The 17,298-nt window shown below is 43.6% G+C and overlaps 1 protein-coding gene and 1 non-coding gene across 11 annotated transcripts in view; both read left to right on the top strand.

Annotated features, from left to right (window-relative positions):
* LOC110496134 (protein argonaute-4) overlaps positions 1 to 17,298 on the top strand; it is a 38,136-nt gene that overhangs the window by 3,655 nt on the left and 17,183 nt on the right. For 3 of the 10 annotated variants that reach the window (XM_021571844.3, XM_021571842.3, XM_090208518.1), the window contains exons 1-9: positions 621 to 841; positions 1,266 to 1,386; positions 4,582 to 4,760; positions 9,718 to 9,854; positions 9,992 to 10,126; positions 11,203 to 11,290; positions 11,560 to 11,707; positions 12,079 to 12,198; positions 14,682 to 14,843. In XM_021571844.3, coding sequence (XP_021427519.2) covers positions 636 to 841; positions 1,266 to 1,386; positions 4,582 to 4,760; positions 9,718 to 9,854; positions 9,992 to 10,126; positions 11,203 to 11,290; positions 11,560 to 11,707; positions 12,079 to 12,198; positions 14,682 to 14,843 — 1,296 coding nt within the window. In that variant the 5' untranslated portion in view covers positions 621 to 635. Of the gene's footprint in view, positions 1 to 620; positions 842 to 1,265; positions 1,387 to 4,581; positions 4,761 to 9,717; positions 9,855 to 9,991; positions 10,145 to 11,202; positions 11,291 to 11,559; positions 11,708 to 12,078; positions 12,199 to 14,681; positions 14,844 to 17,298 lie in introns of those variants that run through there. The other 7 variants (XM_021571841.3, XM_021571838.3, XM_090208517.1 and 4 more) reach the window with 3 other exon arrangements.
* On the top strand, positions 11,794 to 11,872 carry LOC118941234 (small nucleolar RNA SNORD35). Its single transcript, XR_005037563.1, has one exon. It is a non-coding gene; the product is annotated as a small nucleolar RNA SNORD35 (small nucleolar RNA).

Below are 17,298 nucleotides of genomic sequence, written 5' to 3'. Positions count from 1 at the left end.
TGACGTGCTGCTCTTTGTCTGAGGCGGGCCCTGTGCGTCAGTCTATGTTCTGGCTTGAGTGGGGTGGGGGCTGGGTAGGGACATTTGTTTTCTCCTCTGTTGACCTATCTGGGTCGGAGGCCAGGGAGATGGATCAATAGGTGTGTTTTGTGTGCGGGTAGCCGTGACCTGTTGACGAGAGTTCATGTGGGAAACCGTGGCAAGGAATGTGATTTTACTGATTTCAGAAATTGATTCCGCAAATAGACCAACAACTCTAATAATGCAAAAAATACATGGCAAACGCGTTCAACAATTTTTGTTGGTTAGCTTTGATGAATTTCTGAGCATCCTATCCATATAGCTTAGCTACCAATAATTGCACCCACCAGTGGTCACCGTGCTGCTTAGCCTCATTGCCAAAACAAACAAATTAGTCTGAGCCCTAAAGGCCTCTTAACTACTACTTACTTGTCCTTTCCTCTTAGTGCCATTTTAACAGGGTCTTATTTGTTAGAGCACACCGTAGCAGCAATTTTTGCTCCACAGACAAAACAAGCATTTCTTATTGAATAAGTTCAGGTAGCTCCTCACTGTTTGTCTGTTTTCTTCCATTTGGTACATAGTGAATACGAAATGAATGTATCAACCAACAAATGTGTGTGTTTCTGTGTTTGGACCCCCCTATAGGCCCGCCGGCCCCCACCTCCCTCTTCCAGCCCCCACGGAGGCCTGGCATGGGCACCGTGGGGAAGCCCATCCGCCTGCTGGCCAACCACTTCCAGGTGCAGATTCCCAAGATTGATGTCTATCACTACGATATCGACATCAAGCCTGAGAAACGGCCAAGGAGGGTTAACAGGTAAATACAACTGGGAAGGAGAGAAATGTCTCTTTTCGAGGAGAACTTGGAGGTGGAAATGGATTTTCAGAGAGAGGGCATGCTTAAGTTGATACTTTGAGGGTTGATTTTTGGGGGGGAGTTGAGGGAATGGAAGTGTGTATTTGTCAGTGAAACAAGTCGAACTCAAGTGAGTTGTACGTGTGAAAATAAAAATGGGTCTTTAACAGAGCAGCTGGTGGGAAGTTTATTTTTTTTTAACCTTTTTAACTAAGTCTGTTAAGAACAATTTCCTGTTTACGATGACAACCTACCCCGGGCCAAACCCTATTTGAACAATTGAATGTATAGGGAAGGACAGTCAAAACTGCTCTTTTTGTAAGCAGTGCTGTCTGTGTGAATGCATTATCTGGCCAGCTCATGATTTCTCCCCCCTCTCTCACAGGGAGGTGGTGGACACCATGGTTCGCCACTTCAAGATGCAGATCTTTGGTGATCGACAACCGGGCTACGACGGGAAGAGAAACATGTACACGGCCCATCCACTACCCATCGGGAGAGACAGGGTAAGCAATCGTCTTTTAAGGTCTTAACGACTCTTAATGACTCTGGCACCTCTGGTTTTTGTGACCATGTAATGGGGCTGTTTCTACTTCCAAGCACCCCTATCAGTTCCTGAAAGAGTTTTGAATAGCCTCTGTTTCGATAGAACCACAGGATTGATTTGCCCCAAACTCGATTGTCATCATTTGTGTTTTCCAGTCCTTGACAAGTTTGTTTAATGTGTACAAAACATGAGGAACGCCTTCCGAATATGAAGTTTTGCCCTCCGAACAGCCTCAATTCGTCAGGGCATGGACTCTATAAGGTCCATGCCCTTTCCACAGAGATGCTGGCCCATGTTGACTCCAATGCTTCCCACAGTTATCAAGTTGGCTGTATTTGTTTGGGTGGTGGAACCATTCTAGATACACACAGGAAACTATTGAGCTTGAAAAACCCAGCAGCGTTGCAGTTCTTGACACACTCAAACCGGATTGCCTGGCACCTACAACCATACCCCATTCAAAGGCACTAAAATCTTTTGTCTTGCCCATTCACCCTCTGAATGGCACACGTACAGTGTGTTCGGAAAGTATTCAGACCCCTTCACTTTTAAGCACGTTTTTGTTACTTTACAGCCTTTTAATCTGTTTTATAATGAGTTTTTCCCCCTCGTCAAGGGGGACACACACAATACCCCATAATGACAGAGCAACCTTATTTACATAAGTATGTACTCTTTACTCAGTACTTTGTTGAAGCGCCTGAAGCAGCGATTACAGCGTCTTGGGTGTGACACTACATGCTTGGCACACCTGTATTTGGGGAGTTTCTCCCATTCTTCTCTTCAGATCCTCTCAAGCTCTGTCAGGTTGGATGGGGAGCATCGCTGCACAGCTATTTTCAGGTCTCCAGAGATGTTTGTTTGGGTTCAAGTTCGGGCTCTGGCTGGGACATTCAGAGACTTGTACCGAAGCCACTCCTGCGTTGTCTTGTCTGTGTGCTCCAATTTTATTTTTTATTTAACCTTTAACTAGGCAAGTCAGTTAAGAACAAATTCTTATTAACAATGACTGCCTAGGAACAGTGGGTTAACTACCTTGTTTAGGGGCAGAATGACAGATTTTTACCTTGTCAACTTGGGGATTCGATCTAGCAACCTTTCGGTTACTGGCCCAATGCACTAACCACTACGCTACCTGCTGCCTGTTGTAGAAATACTTCAATCAATGGAAACAGCTCAATTTTGAGTCTCATAGCAAATGGTCTGAATTACGTAAAAATGTTTTTGTTGAATAAAAAAAAAAAGCTGTTTTTACTTTGTCATTTTGGGACATTGTGTGTAGATTGATGAAGAAAAACAATTATTGTATCTATTCTATAATAAGGCCGTAACGTAACAAAATGCAGAAGAAGACAAAGGGTCTGAATAATTTCCGAATACACTGTAAGGTTTTGACAGTGCATGTCAGAGCAAAAACAAGCCATGATGTCAAAGGATTTGTCTTTAGACCTCAGAGACAGGAATGTGTCGAGGCACAGATCTGAGGAAGGGTACCAAAAAATGTCTGCAGCATTGAAGGTCCCCAAGAACACAGTGGCCTCCATCATTCTTAAATGGAAGATGTTTGGAACCACCAAGATTCTTCCTAGAGCTGGCCGCCCAGCCAAACTGAGCAATCGGGAGAAGGGCCTTGGTCAGGGAGGTGACCAAGAACTCGATGGTCACTCTGACAGCGCTGAAGAGTTCCTCTGTGTAGATGGTTGTACTTCCAGAAGGTTTTACCATCTCTGCATCACTCCACCAATCAGGTATTTATGGTAGAGTGGCCAGACGGAAGCCACTCCTCAGCAAAAGGCACATGACAGCCCGCTTGGAGTTTGCCAAAAGGCACCTAAAGACTCTCAGACCATGAGAAACAAGATTTTCTGGTCTGATGAAACCAAGATTGAGCTCTTTGGCCTGAATGCCAAGTGTCACGTCGGGAAGAAACCTGGCGGTGGCATCATGCTGTGGGGATGTTTTTTCAGCGACTGGGAGACTAGTCAGGATCAAGGGAAAGATGAACAGAGCAAAGTAACGAAAACCTGCTCCAAAGCGCTCAGGACCTCAGATTGGGGCGACGGTTCACCTTCCAACAGGACAGCGACCCTAAGCACACAGTCAAGGCAACACGGGAGTGGCTTCGGCACAAGTATCAATGTTGTGGAGTGGCCCAGCCAGAGCCCGAACTTGAACCTGCTCAAACATCTCTGGAGACCTGAAAATAGCTATGCAGCGATACTCTCCATCCAACCTGACAGCTTTAGAGGATCTGCAAAATTTTTTTGCTTTGTCATTATGAGGTATTGTGTAGATTAGGAAAGAAGAAAATGTAATCCCATTTTGGAATAAGGCGTTAACGTAACAATGTGGGGAAAGTCAAGGGGTCTGAATACTTTCCGAATTCATAGGTAATTTCTTGCAAGGCTTAAAAATCCTTTAACCTGTCTCCTCTTCAGCTACACTGATTTTTTATTTTATATATTTATTTATTTGTTTATTTATTTTGACCCCTTTTTCTCCCCAATTTCGTGGTATCCAATTGTTGTAGTAGCTACTATCTTGTCTCATTGCTACAACTCCCGTACGGGCTCGGGAGAGACGAAGGCTGAATGTCATGCGTCCTCCGATACACAACCCAACCAGCCGTACTGCTTCTTAACACAGCGCGCATCCAACCCGGAAGCCAGCCGCACCAATGTGTCAGAGGCTACACCGTGCACCTGGCAACCTTGGCTAGCGCGCACTGCGCCCGGCCCGCCACAGGAGTCGCTGGTGCGCGATGAGACAAGGAGATCCCTACCGACCAATCCCTCCCTAACCCGGACAACGCTAGGCCAATTGTGCGTCGCCCCACGGACCTCCCGGTCGCGGCCGGTTACGACAGAGCCTGGGCGCGAACCCAGGGACTCTGCTGGCGCTGCAGTACAGCGCCCTTAACCACTGCGCCACCCGGGAGGCCAGCTACACTGATTTTGAAGTGGATTTAAAAAGTTACATCAATAAGGGATCATAGCTTTCACCTGGATGCACCTGGTCAGTCTGTTATGGAAAGAGCAAGTGTTCTTCATGTTTTGTACACTCAGGGTGGTTTGAAGCATATCACAAATGTGTTTATTTGTGGCTTTCCTTGCTTTTCAACCATTTCCTAACACCCTGCCCTCTCCCTGTCTAGGTGGATCTGGAAGTAACTCTGCCGGGGGAGGGTAAGGACCAGACGTTCAAGGTGTCTCTGCAGTGGGTGTCAGTGGTGAGCCTGCAGATGCTCCTGGAGGCCTTGTCAGGCCACAACGAGGTCCCCGAGGACTCTGTTCAGGCCCTGGATGTCATCACCCGCCACCTGCCTTCCATGAGGTAAACATGGCTTACACTATACATTTGCCAAGCTACAGAGTCAAAATTGGCTATAATGTGAGAAATATGAATACAATAATGTGTTTTGTCTTAATTTAAGGTTAGTCATTAGTAGGGCTGTTGCGGTGGCCGTGTTACTGGCAGTCATGGCTGTAGTAAAATTCAACGTGAGCGTTGAGTCACGCTATTCTCCTCTTATGCACTCTGGACATGCGTTGGTAGTACCCAACTCGCTAACGATCATCAGGACACTAATGGCCTGGTACTCCTTGTCCCTCTGACCACTGACATCAATGCAAAGGAAATCGAAAATAACATCAACCACATCAAAACAGTATTGTGTTCACACACAAGCTCTAATATGTGTATTGGTGTTTTAAATTAATCACCACCTTAGAAAACACTGTCTGTGTGTATGTATGTATGTGTGTGTGTATATATATACTATATATATATATATATATGTGTATATGTGTGTGTTTATTTTAATGCTGGGTGATATATATAACTCAGCATTAAAATAAACGTCCTCTCATTGTCAACTGTGTTTATTTTCAGCAAACTTAACGTGTAAATATTTGTATGAACATAACAAGATTCAACAACTGAGACATAAACTGAACAAGTTCCACAGACGTGACTAATTGAAATGGAATGATGTGTCCCTGAACAAAGGGGGGTAGTCAAAATCAAAATTAACACTCAGTATCTGGTGTGGACTGCACCAGATTTGCCAGTTTTTGCTGTGAGATGTTACCCCACTCTTACACCAAGGCACGTGCAAGTTCCCGGACATTTCGGGGGGGGGGGGGTGGCCCTCACCCTCCGATCCAACAGGTCCCAGACGTGCTCAATGGGATTGAGATCCGGTCTCTTCGCTGGCCATGGCACCGAACGAGCAGTACGGTTGGTGGCATTGTCATGCTGGAGGGTCATGTCAGAATGAGCCTGCAGGAAAGGTACCACATGAGGGGGAAGGATGTACAGTGTTGAGATTGCCTGCAATGACAACAAGCTCAGTCCGACAATGCTGTGACACACCACCCCAAACCATTACAGACCCTCCACATCGATCCCGTTCCAGAGGACAGGCCTCGGTGTAACGCTCATTCCTTTGACGATAAACGTGAATCTGACCATCCCCCCTGGTGAGACAAAACAGCGTCTCGTCAGTGAAGAGCACATTTTGACAGTCCTGTCTGGTCCATCGACGGTGGGTTTGTGCCCATAGGCAATGTTGCCAGTGATGTCTGGTGAGGACCTGCCTTACAACTAGAGGTCGACCGATTATGATTTTTCAACGCCGATACCGATTTATTGGAGGACCAAAAAAAGCCGATACCGATTTATTGGAGGACCAAAAAAAGCCTATACCGATTTATTGGAGGACCAAAAAAAGCCGATACCGATTATTGGAGGACCAAAAAAAGCCGATACCGATTATTGGAGGACCAAAAAAAGTCGATACCGATTAATCTGCCTTTTTTTTTTTTTTTTTTCTTTTGAATTGTTTCTTGTAATAATGACAATTACAACAATACTAAATGAACACTTATTTTAACTTAATATAATACACCAATAATCAATTTAGCCTCAAATAAATAATGAAACATGTTCAATTTGGTTTAAATAATGCAAATACAAAGTGTTGGAGAAGAAAGTAAAAGTGCAATATGTGCCATGTAAAAAAGTTGTAGTTCTTATAGGAATTATAGGACTATTTCTCTCGATACCATTTGTATTTCATATACCTTTCACTATTGGATGTTGTAATAGGAATTTTAGTATTGCCAGCCTAATCTCGGGAGTTGATAGGCTTGAAGTCATAAACAGCGCAATGCTTGAAGCACAGCGAAGAGCTGCTGGCAAACGCAGTAAATTGCTGTTTGAATGAATGCTTACGAGCCTGCTGCTGCCTACCACTGCTCAGTCAGACTGCTCTATCAAATCATAGACTTAATTATAACATAATAACACGCAGAATTACGAGCCTTCGGTCATTAATATGGTCAAATCCGGAAACTATCATTTCGAAAACCAACCGTTTATTCTTTCAGTGAAATACGGAACCGTTCCATATTTTATTTAACTGGTGGCATCCCTAAGTTTAAATATTGCTGTTACTTTGCACAACCTTCAATGTTATGTCATAATTATGTACAATTCTGGCAAATTAATTACGGTCTTTGTTAGGAAGAAATGGTCATCACACAGTTCACAACGAGCCCGGCGGCCCAAACTGCTGCATATACCCTGACTCTGCTTGCACAGAACGCAAGAGAAGTGACACAATTTCCCTAGTTAAAATAAATTCATGTTAGCAGGCTATATTAACTAAATATGGTTTAAAAATATGTACTTGTTTATTGATTTAGGGCAGTAGCCTCTTATGTGATAGTGATGGCTATTTAAAAGTGTGATGACCTTGAGATAGAAGCTGTTTTTTAGTCTCTCGGTCCCAGCTTTGATGCACCTCTACTGGCCTCACTTTCTGGATGATAGTGGGGTGAACAGGCAGTGGCTTGGGTGGTTGTCCTTGATGATCTTTTTGGCCTTCCTGTGACATCGGGTGCCGTAGGTGTCCTGGAGGGCAGGTAGTTTGCCCCCGGTGATACGTTGGGCAAGCTTTTTTGGTACTTGCTCAAGTCATCAATAGCCTATCATTGCATCATGCTGCCCATATCTTCTGATTTCTAAGTCATTCTAAGGTTTGTATCATTCATAATTAAAGTTGCCAAATAACTCTAAATCTAGTGTATAGGACCTGTTTCAAATGATCACTTTTATGCTCAACATAGCCACTTGATATGCACACACGCTCCGGAATGGTTAAAAGCGTTCCTTCCTATTTTATTCAGTTCAGTTATATTCTTATAAAATCACAAGATAATGGCACGGGACTTAAGCATATCTTGTCTGCTAAATTAACAAGCCTACAGCCAAAGAAGGCATGGTGCATAGCCAGATAGCAACTCCTTCTGTTCATCTGAAATACATTTTTCTTCAAATCATGTTTCTTTTGACCTGCCTAAAATATACAGAACAAGAATATAAACGCAACATGCGATGTGTTTGTCCAATGTTTCATGAGCTGAAATAAGATCCCAGAAATGTTCCAGTCACATACAAAAGTTATTTCTCTAAGATGTTGTGCACATTTGTTTACATCCCTGTTTATGAGCATTTCTCCTTTGCCAAGATACTCTGTCCAACTGACAGGTGTGGCATATCAAGAAGCTGATTAAGCAGCAGGATCACCTTGTGCTGGGGAAAATAAAAGGCCCCTTTAAAATGTGCAGTTATGCCACACTACACAATGTCACAGATGTTTTGAGGGATACTGACTGTAGGAATGTCCACCAGTACTGTTGCAAGACAATTTAGTGTTCATTTCTCTCCCATAAGCAGTCTCCAATGTTGTTTTAGAGAATTTGGCATTTCATCAACCGGCCTCACAACAGCAGACCACTTGTAACCAAGCCAGTCCAGGACCTCTACATCCGGCTTCTTCACCTGCTGCGTCGTCTGAGATCAGCCACCCGGACAGCTGATGAAACTGTGGGTTTGCACAACTGAAGAATTTCTGCACAAATGGTCAGAAACCGTCTCAGGGAAACTCATCTGCAAGCTTGTAGTCCTCACCAGGATCTTGACTGTAGTTCAGCCTTGTAACCGTCTTCAGTGGGCAAATGCTCCCCTTCAATGGCCACTGGCACGCTGGAGAAGTGTGCTTTTCACAGATGAATCCCGGTTTTAACTGTACCGGGCAGATGGCATCGTGTGGGTGAGCAGTTTGCTGATGTCAACATTGTGATCAATGTCCCATGGAGGCGGTGGGGTTATGGTATGGGCAGGCATAAGCCACGGACAACAAACAGAATTGCATTTCATCAATGGCAATGTGAATGCACAGAGATACTGTGACCAGATCCTGAGGCCCATTGTCGTGCCATTCATCCGCCGCCATCGCCCCATGTTTCAGCATGATAATGCACAGCCCCATGTCGCAAGGATATTTACAGAATTTCTGAAAGCTGAAAATGTCCCCGTTCTTCCATGTCCTGCATACTCACCAGACGTGTCACCCGTTGAGCATGTTCGGGATGCTCTGGATCGACGTGCTCAACAGCGTGGTCACGTTCCCGCCGATATCTAGCCATTGAAGAGGAGTGGGACAACCGTGCCACAATCAACAGCCTGATCAACTCTATGCGAAGGAGATGTCACACTGCATGAGGCAAATGGTGGTCACATCAGATATGGAATGCTTTTCTGATCCACGCCGACAGATTCATATCTGTATTCCCAGTCATGTGAAATCCATAGATTAGGGCCTAATTAATGTATTTCAACTGACTGATTTCCGTTATATGAACTGTAACGCAGTACAATCTTAAATTGTTGCATGCTTCATTTATATTTTTGTTCAGTGTAAATAAAGGGTTGTGATTGTGTGTTGTAAGTGATTTATTCAACTTTAAAAAAAATGTAGATGTTCCAAAGGCGGCGCCTCAGCGGCTTGGAGATGTTAAACATGTCTGTTAATTAACCGGTCAATTACCGTGAGATCGACAGTCTTTTGTATGACTTAACCGGTTGACAAAATGTCATGACCGCCATGGCCCTAGGCATTAGGCACATGGCTTTTATAACATGGCCCTATAATATCTCTCTTATCATACTATCAGTTGTTGTTCATGGCATTGTTACTGCTTGGTATCCTATATCAAATAGCTTTGCCTATATAGACAGTGAATAACTCTATGCCCTGTTACCATACAAAATGACCAAACAAGTAACTCTGCCTATTGAGTTATTCCATAAGAACAAAAGTGAGATGTTTTTTTTTTCCCCCCAGAGGGAACTTACGTTGTGTCATAAAGATCTCTCGCAGAATAATCTTGTCTGGCATTTATTTATTTAGCTCCTAACGGACTGTCCATGTGGCTGTTTCCAGGTACACCCCAGTGGGGCGTTCCTTCTTCTCCCCTCCGGAGGGCTACTACCACCCCCTGGGCGGAGGGAGGGAGGTGTGGTTCGGCTTCCATCAGTCGGTCCGTCCTGCCATGTGGAACATGATGCTCAACATCGATGGTAAGAGCAGTAGTCAATACATTGACTCAAAAAAAATCCCAGGCTGTGTGCTTGTACATTTTGTTTTGGAGTACTATAACATAGATCGATGGTTTCTTTGGTCATGAACCCTACATTTTCTTTGCCCCCCCCCACAGTCTCCGCCACTGCTTTCTACCGTGCCCAGCCCGTGATTGAGTTCATGTGCGAGGTGCTCGACATCCAGAACATCAACGAGCAGACCAAGCCACTCACCGACTCCCAACGCGTCAAGTTCACCAAGGAGATCCGAGGTGGGTGGGGACCTGCAGGTCAGACCAATGTTTTTACCATGTTTCTACACACCAAGTCTGCATCTGAAATGGCACCCTATAGATGTGTTAGCTGACAACGTCACGAAAACTATGCGCACGCTTCAATGGGGCAGAAGGCTCTGTGTTGTTGTGATTCTGGATGGCCAGATGGCTAGCAACAATGACAAGAAGCTGCCATGTGGGGTATCGTAGGTGTCTCGTTTCAGATAATTGTATATTTCTCTTGATACAATGTCTTGTTTTGACTGATGTCACGTCTATGCAAATATGGCAAAAATTCGCTAGCTATTCAACAACTGTAACGATGTATTTGAGACAAGTGCTCATTGTGCAAATGTAAGTTTGTTTTCAATAAATATTGGGAGACTAAATCTAGTTTACATGTTGTCAACAGTCTAAGCCAACCCCGTCTGTTTTGCCCCATAGTTGTGCACGCATCGGTTTTGTTGCTAAGCAACCAAGCAGTCTATTCACTATATAATGCACTGCTTATGGGTCCTGGTCAAAAGTAGTGCACTACATAGGGAAGGGTGACATTTCGGAGGTGAACCACACCTTATTAGATAGCATCCACCCACCCAGACAATTGTAGTGTACCTCAGGGTTGTGTGTCAAGTCCATTTCAATTCAGGAAGCTTAAGAATTGTGAAGAATCTTTACTGAAAATAAATGACCCTTTTTATAACTATTTTTATAACTTTCAATGGATATGAATTGAGATGGATTTGACACCCATCTGCGATGTACACCCATAATCTGCACTGTGGGCTGAATCCTAACGTGAGATATGCGTGCTTGACACTAACTTACTGTAACTTTTGTTGTAAACCATGCATTGCTGTGAATGGGTTTGAGTTATGCACAGCAATAGTAAGTTCGAGTTAGGCCATTTTGACAGTCAGATGGAGTGACTCGCCAACTGTCTACATTTTCAATGTCAATGATGCCTAAATGTCTCTTCAAACTCCACTCGTTATATCTCCCCCGTCTTCGTCTCTGGCCGTATTTTGATGTGCTCTTCTGGGTGTTTCTATGCGTATGTTTTTCGCTCCCAGGTCTGAAAGTTGAGGTCACCCACTGTGGTCAGATGAAGAGGAAGTATCGCGTGTGCAATGTCACTCGCCGCCCCGCCAGCCACCAAACGTAAGTGCTGCACTCGTCGCTACACATTCCAGTTAGCGGCTTTCACATGTCCCTGCGGCCCTAGCTGTCCTACGTGACTTTTCTCTTCTGATTTTATTTTATTTTTGAATTTTTTTTCTATCAGCCCATGCTAAAATACAAACCGTCTCTATCTCTTGACGCAGAAAATCCATGACGAGATGCTTTGCTCTTTCCTTTTTATTTTGCTGTTTTGGTTTATTAATACGATCTGTTGGTATGTATTATGCCCTTGTCTGCCTGTTGCTCAGGTTCCCCTTACAGCTGGAGAATGGCCAGGCCATGGAGTGTACCGTGGCTCAGTACTTCAAGCAGAAGTACAGCCTACAGCTGAAATACCCCCACCTGCCCTGCCTACAAGTGGGGCAGGAACAGAAGCACACCTACCTACCCCTGGAGGTAAGAGAGTGGCTCTAAAAGACACACACACACACGCTCTACAAATGAACTCCTACTGTATGTATAGAGTGCACTCAAGATATCGCTGCAAGTTTCTCTCACGGTGGTCTTCCAAGCGTTCGTGGCTTTGACGAAATTGCCTGAAGGCATCACTGATGCACTCTGTGCACCTATGCATTGTTGGGAAAAAAAAGGAAGGGTTTGGGACGTAGGCATGGTCAGACTTTAGTTTCCAGTTTACTGCAGTTCATTAGGCACCAAATGGACGGAAACGAGAGTACCTATCCCATAAGAAACAATCCTTTTTCATGTTTCTCCATTACTTGAATACGGCGTTATTCAGTAACTAACTATTCTCTGTCCGCATACAGGTTTGTAACATTGTGGCCGGGCAGCGCTGCATCAAGAAGCTGACAGACAACCAGACCTCCACCATGATCAAAGCTACAGCACGTTCTGCACCCGACAGGCAGGAAGAGATCAGCCGACTGGTGAGTCATTACTGCTCCCTCAGTGGCGCACGTGTGAACTGCAACACAGGAAGTGGAGAGCCATATTCTGAGGCAGCCGGGAGGTTTTTTTGCAAGGAAAATGCCCTGTTGGGTCTTTTGAGTGTTTTTCCATGTCAGTGTTACTGTTTTCTAAAGGTGTGTGGTTGTCCAGAAATGGTCCCCAGTCTTGACCACGGTACACATATCTCTTGCCTGGCGTCATATGGTTTCTCTACTCTGAATATTACATTTCCCCCCAAATCATCGAGGCTGGGTTAGTGTAAAGTAACTGTTTGTGTAAAAAGGGCTTTATGAATTGATTGAGCCATTACTGGTATTTGTGACAGTCGATTTGAGCTAGAACTCTAAATGATTGAGTCACAACTAAAAATGTGACCCACCATCTTGATTCGGTCCTTTTGTAGCAACTTTTTAAATTATTTTTTACATTGGATAAAAGTAGAGACTCTTGAGCTAGAAAATGGTAATCAACTGTTGATAAACTTGTAACCCCAAAATGGCCTGTGACTGTTTTGGTAAACCTACTGGAGAGCTCTTCTTTGTCTATACCCATTCAGCATCCTTCACACCCTCTTAAGCCTTAGCCCCGCCCATCTCTTTCAGGATTCACGTGTTAGGCCGTGTGCTAAACAGAGTAAGTTAGTGTAGTAAACAACCAAAGGTAAAGACTTAAAGGGGTGAAATTAGTAGTAGAAATACACTATCTAGTCCTTGGCCTACATCCTAATCGGTTTTTGGTGCAGGTCATGTTAACCGTACCGTCTCTGGTAAACACACTATATCAAATAAAGTCTAAATTGATTTGTCACATGCACAGGATACAGAAGGTGTAAAAGGTACAGTGAAATCGTTACCTGCGTAGTGCCGTCTTTTGTTTAGACCAGGGTTTCTTAAACTTGTTCGGCCTGGGACCCAAATTTGAAATTCTGTGTTTTTCCTGGGACCCAAGCTTATGAAAAAAACATGCAACGATACATAAATATCCCTACATGTAATTGCCATTATCCCTAAAACAAATGCAACATAGACAAACAAATAACAATGAAATAAATAGCAATTCATGTTTATCTGTCTAGGTTGAAACTGTTGCTGCTCAGTTTTTGATAGTGCAACCCTAAGTAACAGTACAGATAACAAATTACTGTAGAAAGTATTGTTAAAAAAAAGTCTAGGTTGGAACTGTTGCTGTTAAAATACAATAAATGTTTTATTTTGAACTGGAATAAACTGATTGATCACATCACACAGAAAAAACACACCGTCCTAATGAGAGATGTGTGTGGCTGGTTGAAGTTTTCAACAAAGTATGTTTATTCTGGGCTAAATTCTGGACAGTGCAACCCTGAGGTCATCCTTGGCATTGAGTGTTTCTGTACTTGTTTTAAAAATTTCCCCCGATTTAAAAAAAAAAAAAAAAGTAAATTTTTAATTTTTTTAAGTACACCAGAGTTGAGGACCAGAACATCTACTGCTTCCTGCTGTAGATGAGCAACCCAACTGCTGTAGACGCTTTTTGCCTCCAAAAAGCGTCTTGCTTTAATCAGTTGATTCCAGAATAAAAATGATTAGTTCCAACCTAGACTTGTTTTCAACAGGAAGTAGGCCAGAGTTTTCCATCTTCAGCTGTACAGTTACTTAGAGTTTTACTTAGCCAAAACAAGTTAGTTAGCTACTGTACTAACGTTAGCTAGCTATTAGCTGTGTACAAGGGGATTGTTTTGAAAGAGAAACTCACATCTAATACTGAGTGATAGTACTCCCTTAATTCTGCTTATCATTTTTTTCCCCCCACTGTCAGAGCATTGTGCACTGTTCTGAAAGAACTCCCTGGGTTTACTGTCATGCTGTGGATGTTTGGTCAGGACGTGTTGTTTTGAGACTCGTTACGAAGCGCTTCCACGCACAAAACACATTGTGTGCGCTCTATATTGATTAGCACCTGTTAAATTCAGGGCAGCAATGTTAAGAGCAGTAGCAACACTTTAAAAAAAAAATGTATTTATTATTATTATTTTTTTTTGCAATTCATGATTTCTTAAATGCCGCGGTAGAAAGGATTATCTACACATAATGAGCAGCTCCTGTTATAGAGCGGATGGGCCGAGAGATTCGTCTATCAGCCAATCATGGCTAGTGGGAACGTTCTTGTCTTTTTCCAGGGCTACACAAACTAGACTTGTCATTTATTTTAAACATGTTTTGTTTGTATTTACAGATGGTACAAGTTTGTTATTAAGGCACATGAAAGTTCACATTGTCCAGAAGGCATTCATTCTTGCCCCCAAAAATGTAAACTTTTTTTTTTTTTTCAAATGCGTTTCCTGTGACGTGCGACATACGCCTAGCTTCCTGGAACGGGTCGCAAATGTTTTAGACACTAGCAGGAAATCCATGTGTTCTCTGCTTGCCTCTAACCCCTTTTCCTACTTTTCACACAACCTCTCTCTCTTTGTCCCCCCCAGGTCAAAAGCAACAGCATGGTGGGCGGTCCCGACCCTTACCTGAAGGAGTTCGGAATTGTGGTGCACAACGACATGACCGAGGTGACGGGCCGAGTCCTCCCAGCACCCATGCTGCAGTATGGGGGACGGGTTAGTACCGACACTGGGCGGGACTGTGGCAGGGTGAGTACTAGGGCACTGGGCTGGGCCAATCACGTGAGAGAGGGGCTGTTGGTGTCCGTGTGTGTGAATGAAAAGGGTGAGTGGATTAACCAAGGGGAGGAGGATGAGACTTCATGCCACACAACACATTTGAATTAAATTAAATAACTCTTACCAAAAAAACAGGCTTCTAGCAAACAGTTGTGGCAAACGTTTGGCAAATTTGCCTCATGTGCTCCAAGCTCCTATTTTCACATGCAAATTAGTTTTGTGGCAAACTGTTGCGGCAACGTGTGAAATTCTGGCAAATAATTCTGGTAAATTTGTGGCGAACATTCTACTGTTTGCTGCATATTTATGCTGAAAATGCTGTCTGAATATGTAAATTAGATCAGGTTTTTGGTTACTGTGTGTTAACATTGTTTATGTAGATCAATCACAAAGGCCTAACTTTAAATGAACTTGCTTCACACAGAGAACTAAACTAAACATACTAAATATACATGTATTCAGTGTCTTAACAGATTAGAAAAATCCAATACAATTTTAAAATCATCATGCTAATGAAGAAAAGAGCAAAGACCGGAGATTTCCCAAATTGTTTATTTAATATATTTATGTATCTACAACATTTACATGGGGCGGCAGGGTAGCCTAGTGGTTAGAGCGTTGGACTAGTAACCGGAAGGTTGCAAGTTCAAACCCCCGAGCTTGACAAGCTCTTGAACAGGCAGTTAAACCACTTTTCCTAGGCCGTCATTGAAAATAAGAATTTGTTCTTAACTGACTTGCCTAGTTAAATAAAGGTAAAATAAAATGAGATATTAACACTATGGGGATGTTGACCTTAGGATGTTTAAAGGGCAACTACAGAATTTACACGAGCCAAGTGATAACTGAGAAATAGATTTCAACCAATTGAATTTTCAAAGATGATTAATGTAATTTTAATAATTAAAACCACAAACTAAATCAAACCATGTTCAGAATTATTGCCTTGCTTGTACTTTGGAGATGACGGCTTGTTGAATGCATTCACTGAAACGATCAGAAAACATAATTAGGGTACTGAAAACATTTTTCTATTTTGGCGTCTTAAAAGGTTGACTCAGTGGCTGATGGGTTTGGCTTTGGAAAAACGGGGTCAGCTAATACAAAGCTGCCTTGATCATGTAGTAACCAAAAGTGTTAAACAAATCAAAATTATATTTTATATTCTTTTTAAAGTAGCCACCCTTTACCTTGACAGCTTTGTGACACTATTTAGTTGGCAGCAAATTTGCCACAAACTTCCGGGAAGTTTGCCGCAACAAATTATTTTTTTAGAAGGGAACCTTCATCCCTGAAGGGCAGTTTTATTATTGCATATTATAAACTCAGCAAAAAAACAAGTCCCTTTTTTCAGGACCCTCTTTCAAAGATAATTTTCATTGTAAAGGGTTTAAACACTGTTTCCCATGCATGTTCAATGAACCATAATCAATTAATGAACATGCACCTGTGGAATAGTCGTTAAGACACGAACAGCTTACAGACAGTAGGCAATTAAGGTCACAGTTATGAAAACTTAGGACACTAAAGAGGACTTTCTACTGACTCTGAAAAACACCAAAAGAAAGATGCCCAGGGTCCCTGCTCATCTGCGTGAACGTGCCTTAGGCTTGCTGCAAGGAGGCATGAGGACTGCAGATGTGGTCAGGGCAATAAATTGCAATGTCCGTACTGTGAGACACCTAAGACAGAGCTACAGGACGGACAGCTGATCATCCTCGCAGTGGCAGACCACGTGTAACAACACCTGCACAGGAACAGTACATCTGAACATCACACCTGCGGGACAGGTACAGGATGGCAACAACAACTGCCCGAGTCACACCAGGAACCCTCAATCCCTCCATCGGTGCTCAGACTGTCCGCAATAGCCTGAGAGAGGCTGGACTGAGGGCTCGTAGGCCTGTTGTAAGGCAGGTCCTCACCAGACATCACCGGCAACAATGTCGCCTATGGACACAAACCCACCGTCCCTGGACCAGACAGGACTGGCAAAAAGTGCTCTTCACTGACGAGTCGCGGTTTTGTCTCAACAGGGGTGATTGTCGGATTCACATTTATCGTCGAAGGAATGAGTTACACCAAGGCCTGTACTCTGGAGCGGGATCGATTTGGAGGTGGAGGGTCCGTCATGGTCTGGGGTGGTGGGTCACAGCATCATCGGACTGAGCTTGTTGTAATTGCAGGCAATCTCAACGCTGTGAGTTGCAGGGAAGACATCCTCTTCCCTCATGTGGTACCAGATCCAGCAGGCTCATCCTGACATGGCAATGCCACCAGCCATACTGCTCGTTTGGTGCGTGATTTCCTGCAAAACAGCAATGTCAGTGTTCTGCCATGGCCAGCGTGCTCAATCCAATTGAGCAAGTCTGGGACCTGTTGGATCGGAGGGTGAGGGCTAGGGCCATTTCCCCCCCTGAAATGT

Source organism: Oncorhynchus mykiss, chromosome 18 (assembly GCF_057628025.1).
Source record: "Oncorhynchus mykiss isolate SJ-2025 chromosome 18, ASM5762802v1, whole genome shotgun sequence".
Taxonomy (NCBI): Eukaryota; Metazoa; Chordata; class Actinopteri; order Salmoniformes; family Salmonidae; genus Oncorhynchus; species Oncorhynchus mykiss.
The sequence above is the reverse complement of the archived record's forward strand: the minus strand, read 5'-3'. Positions and strand labels throughout refer to the sequence as shown.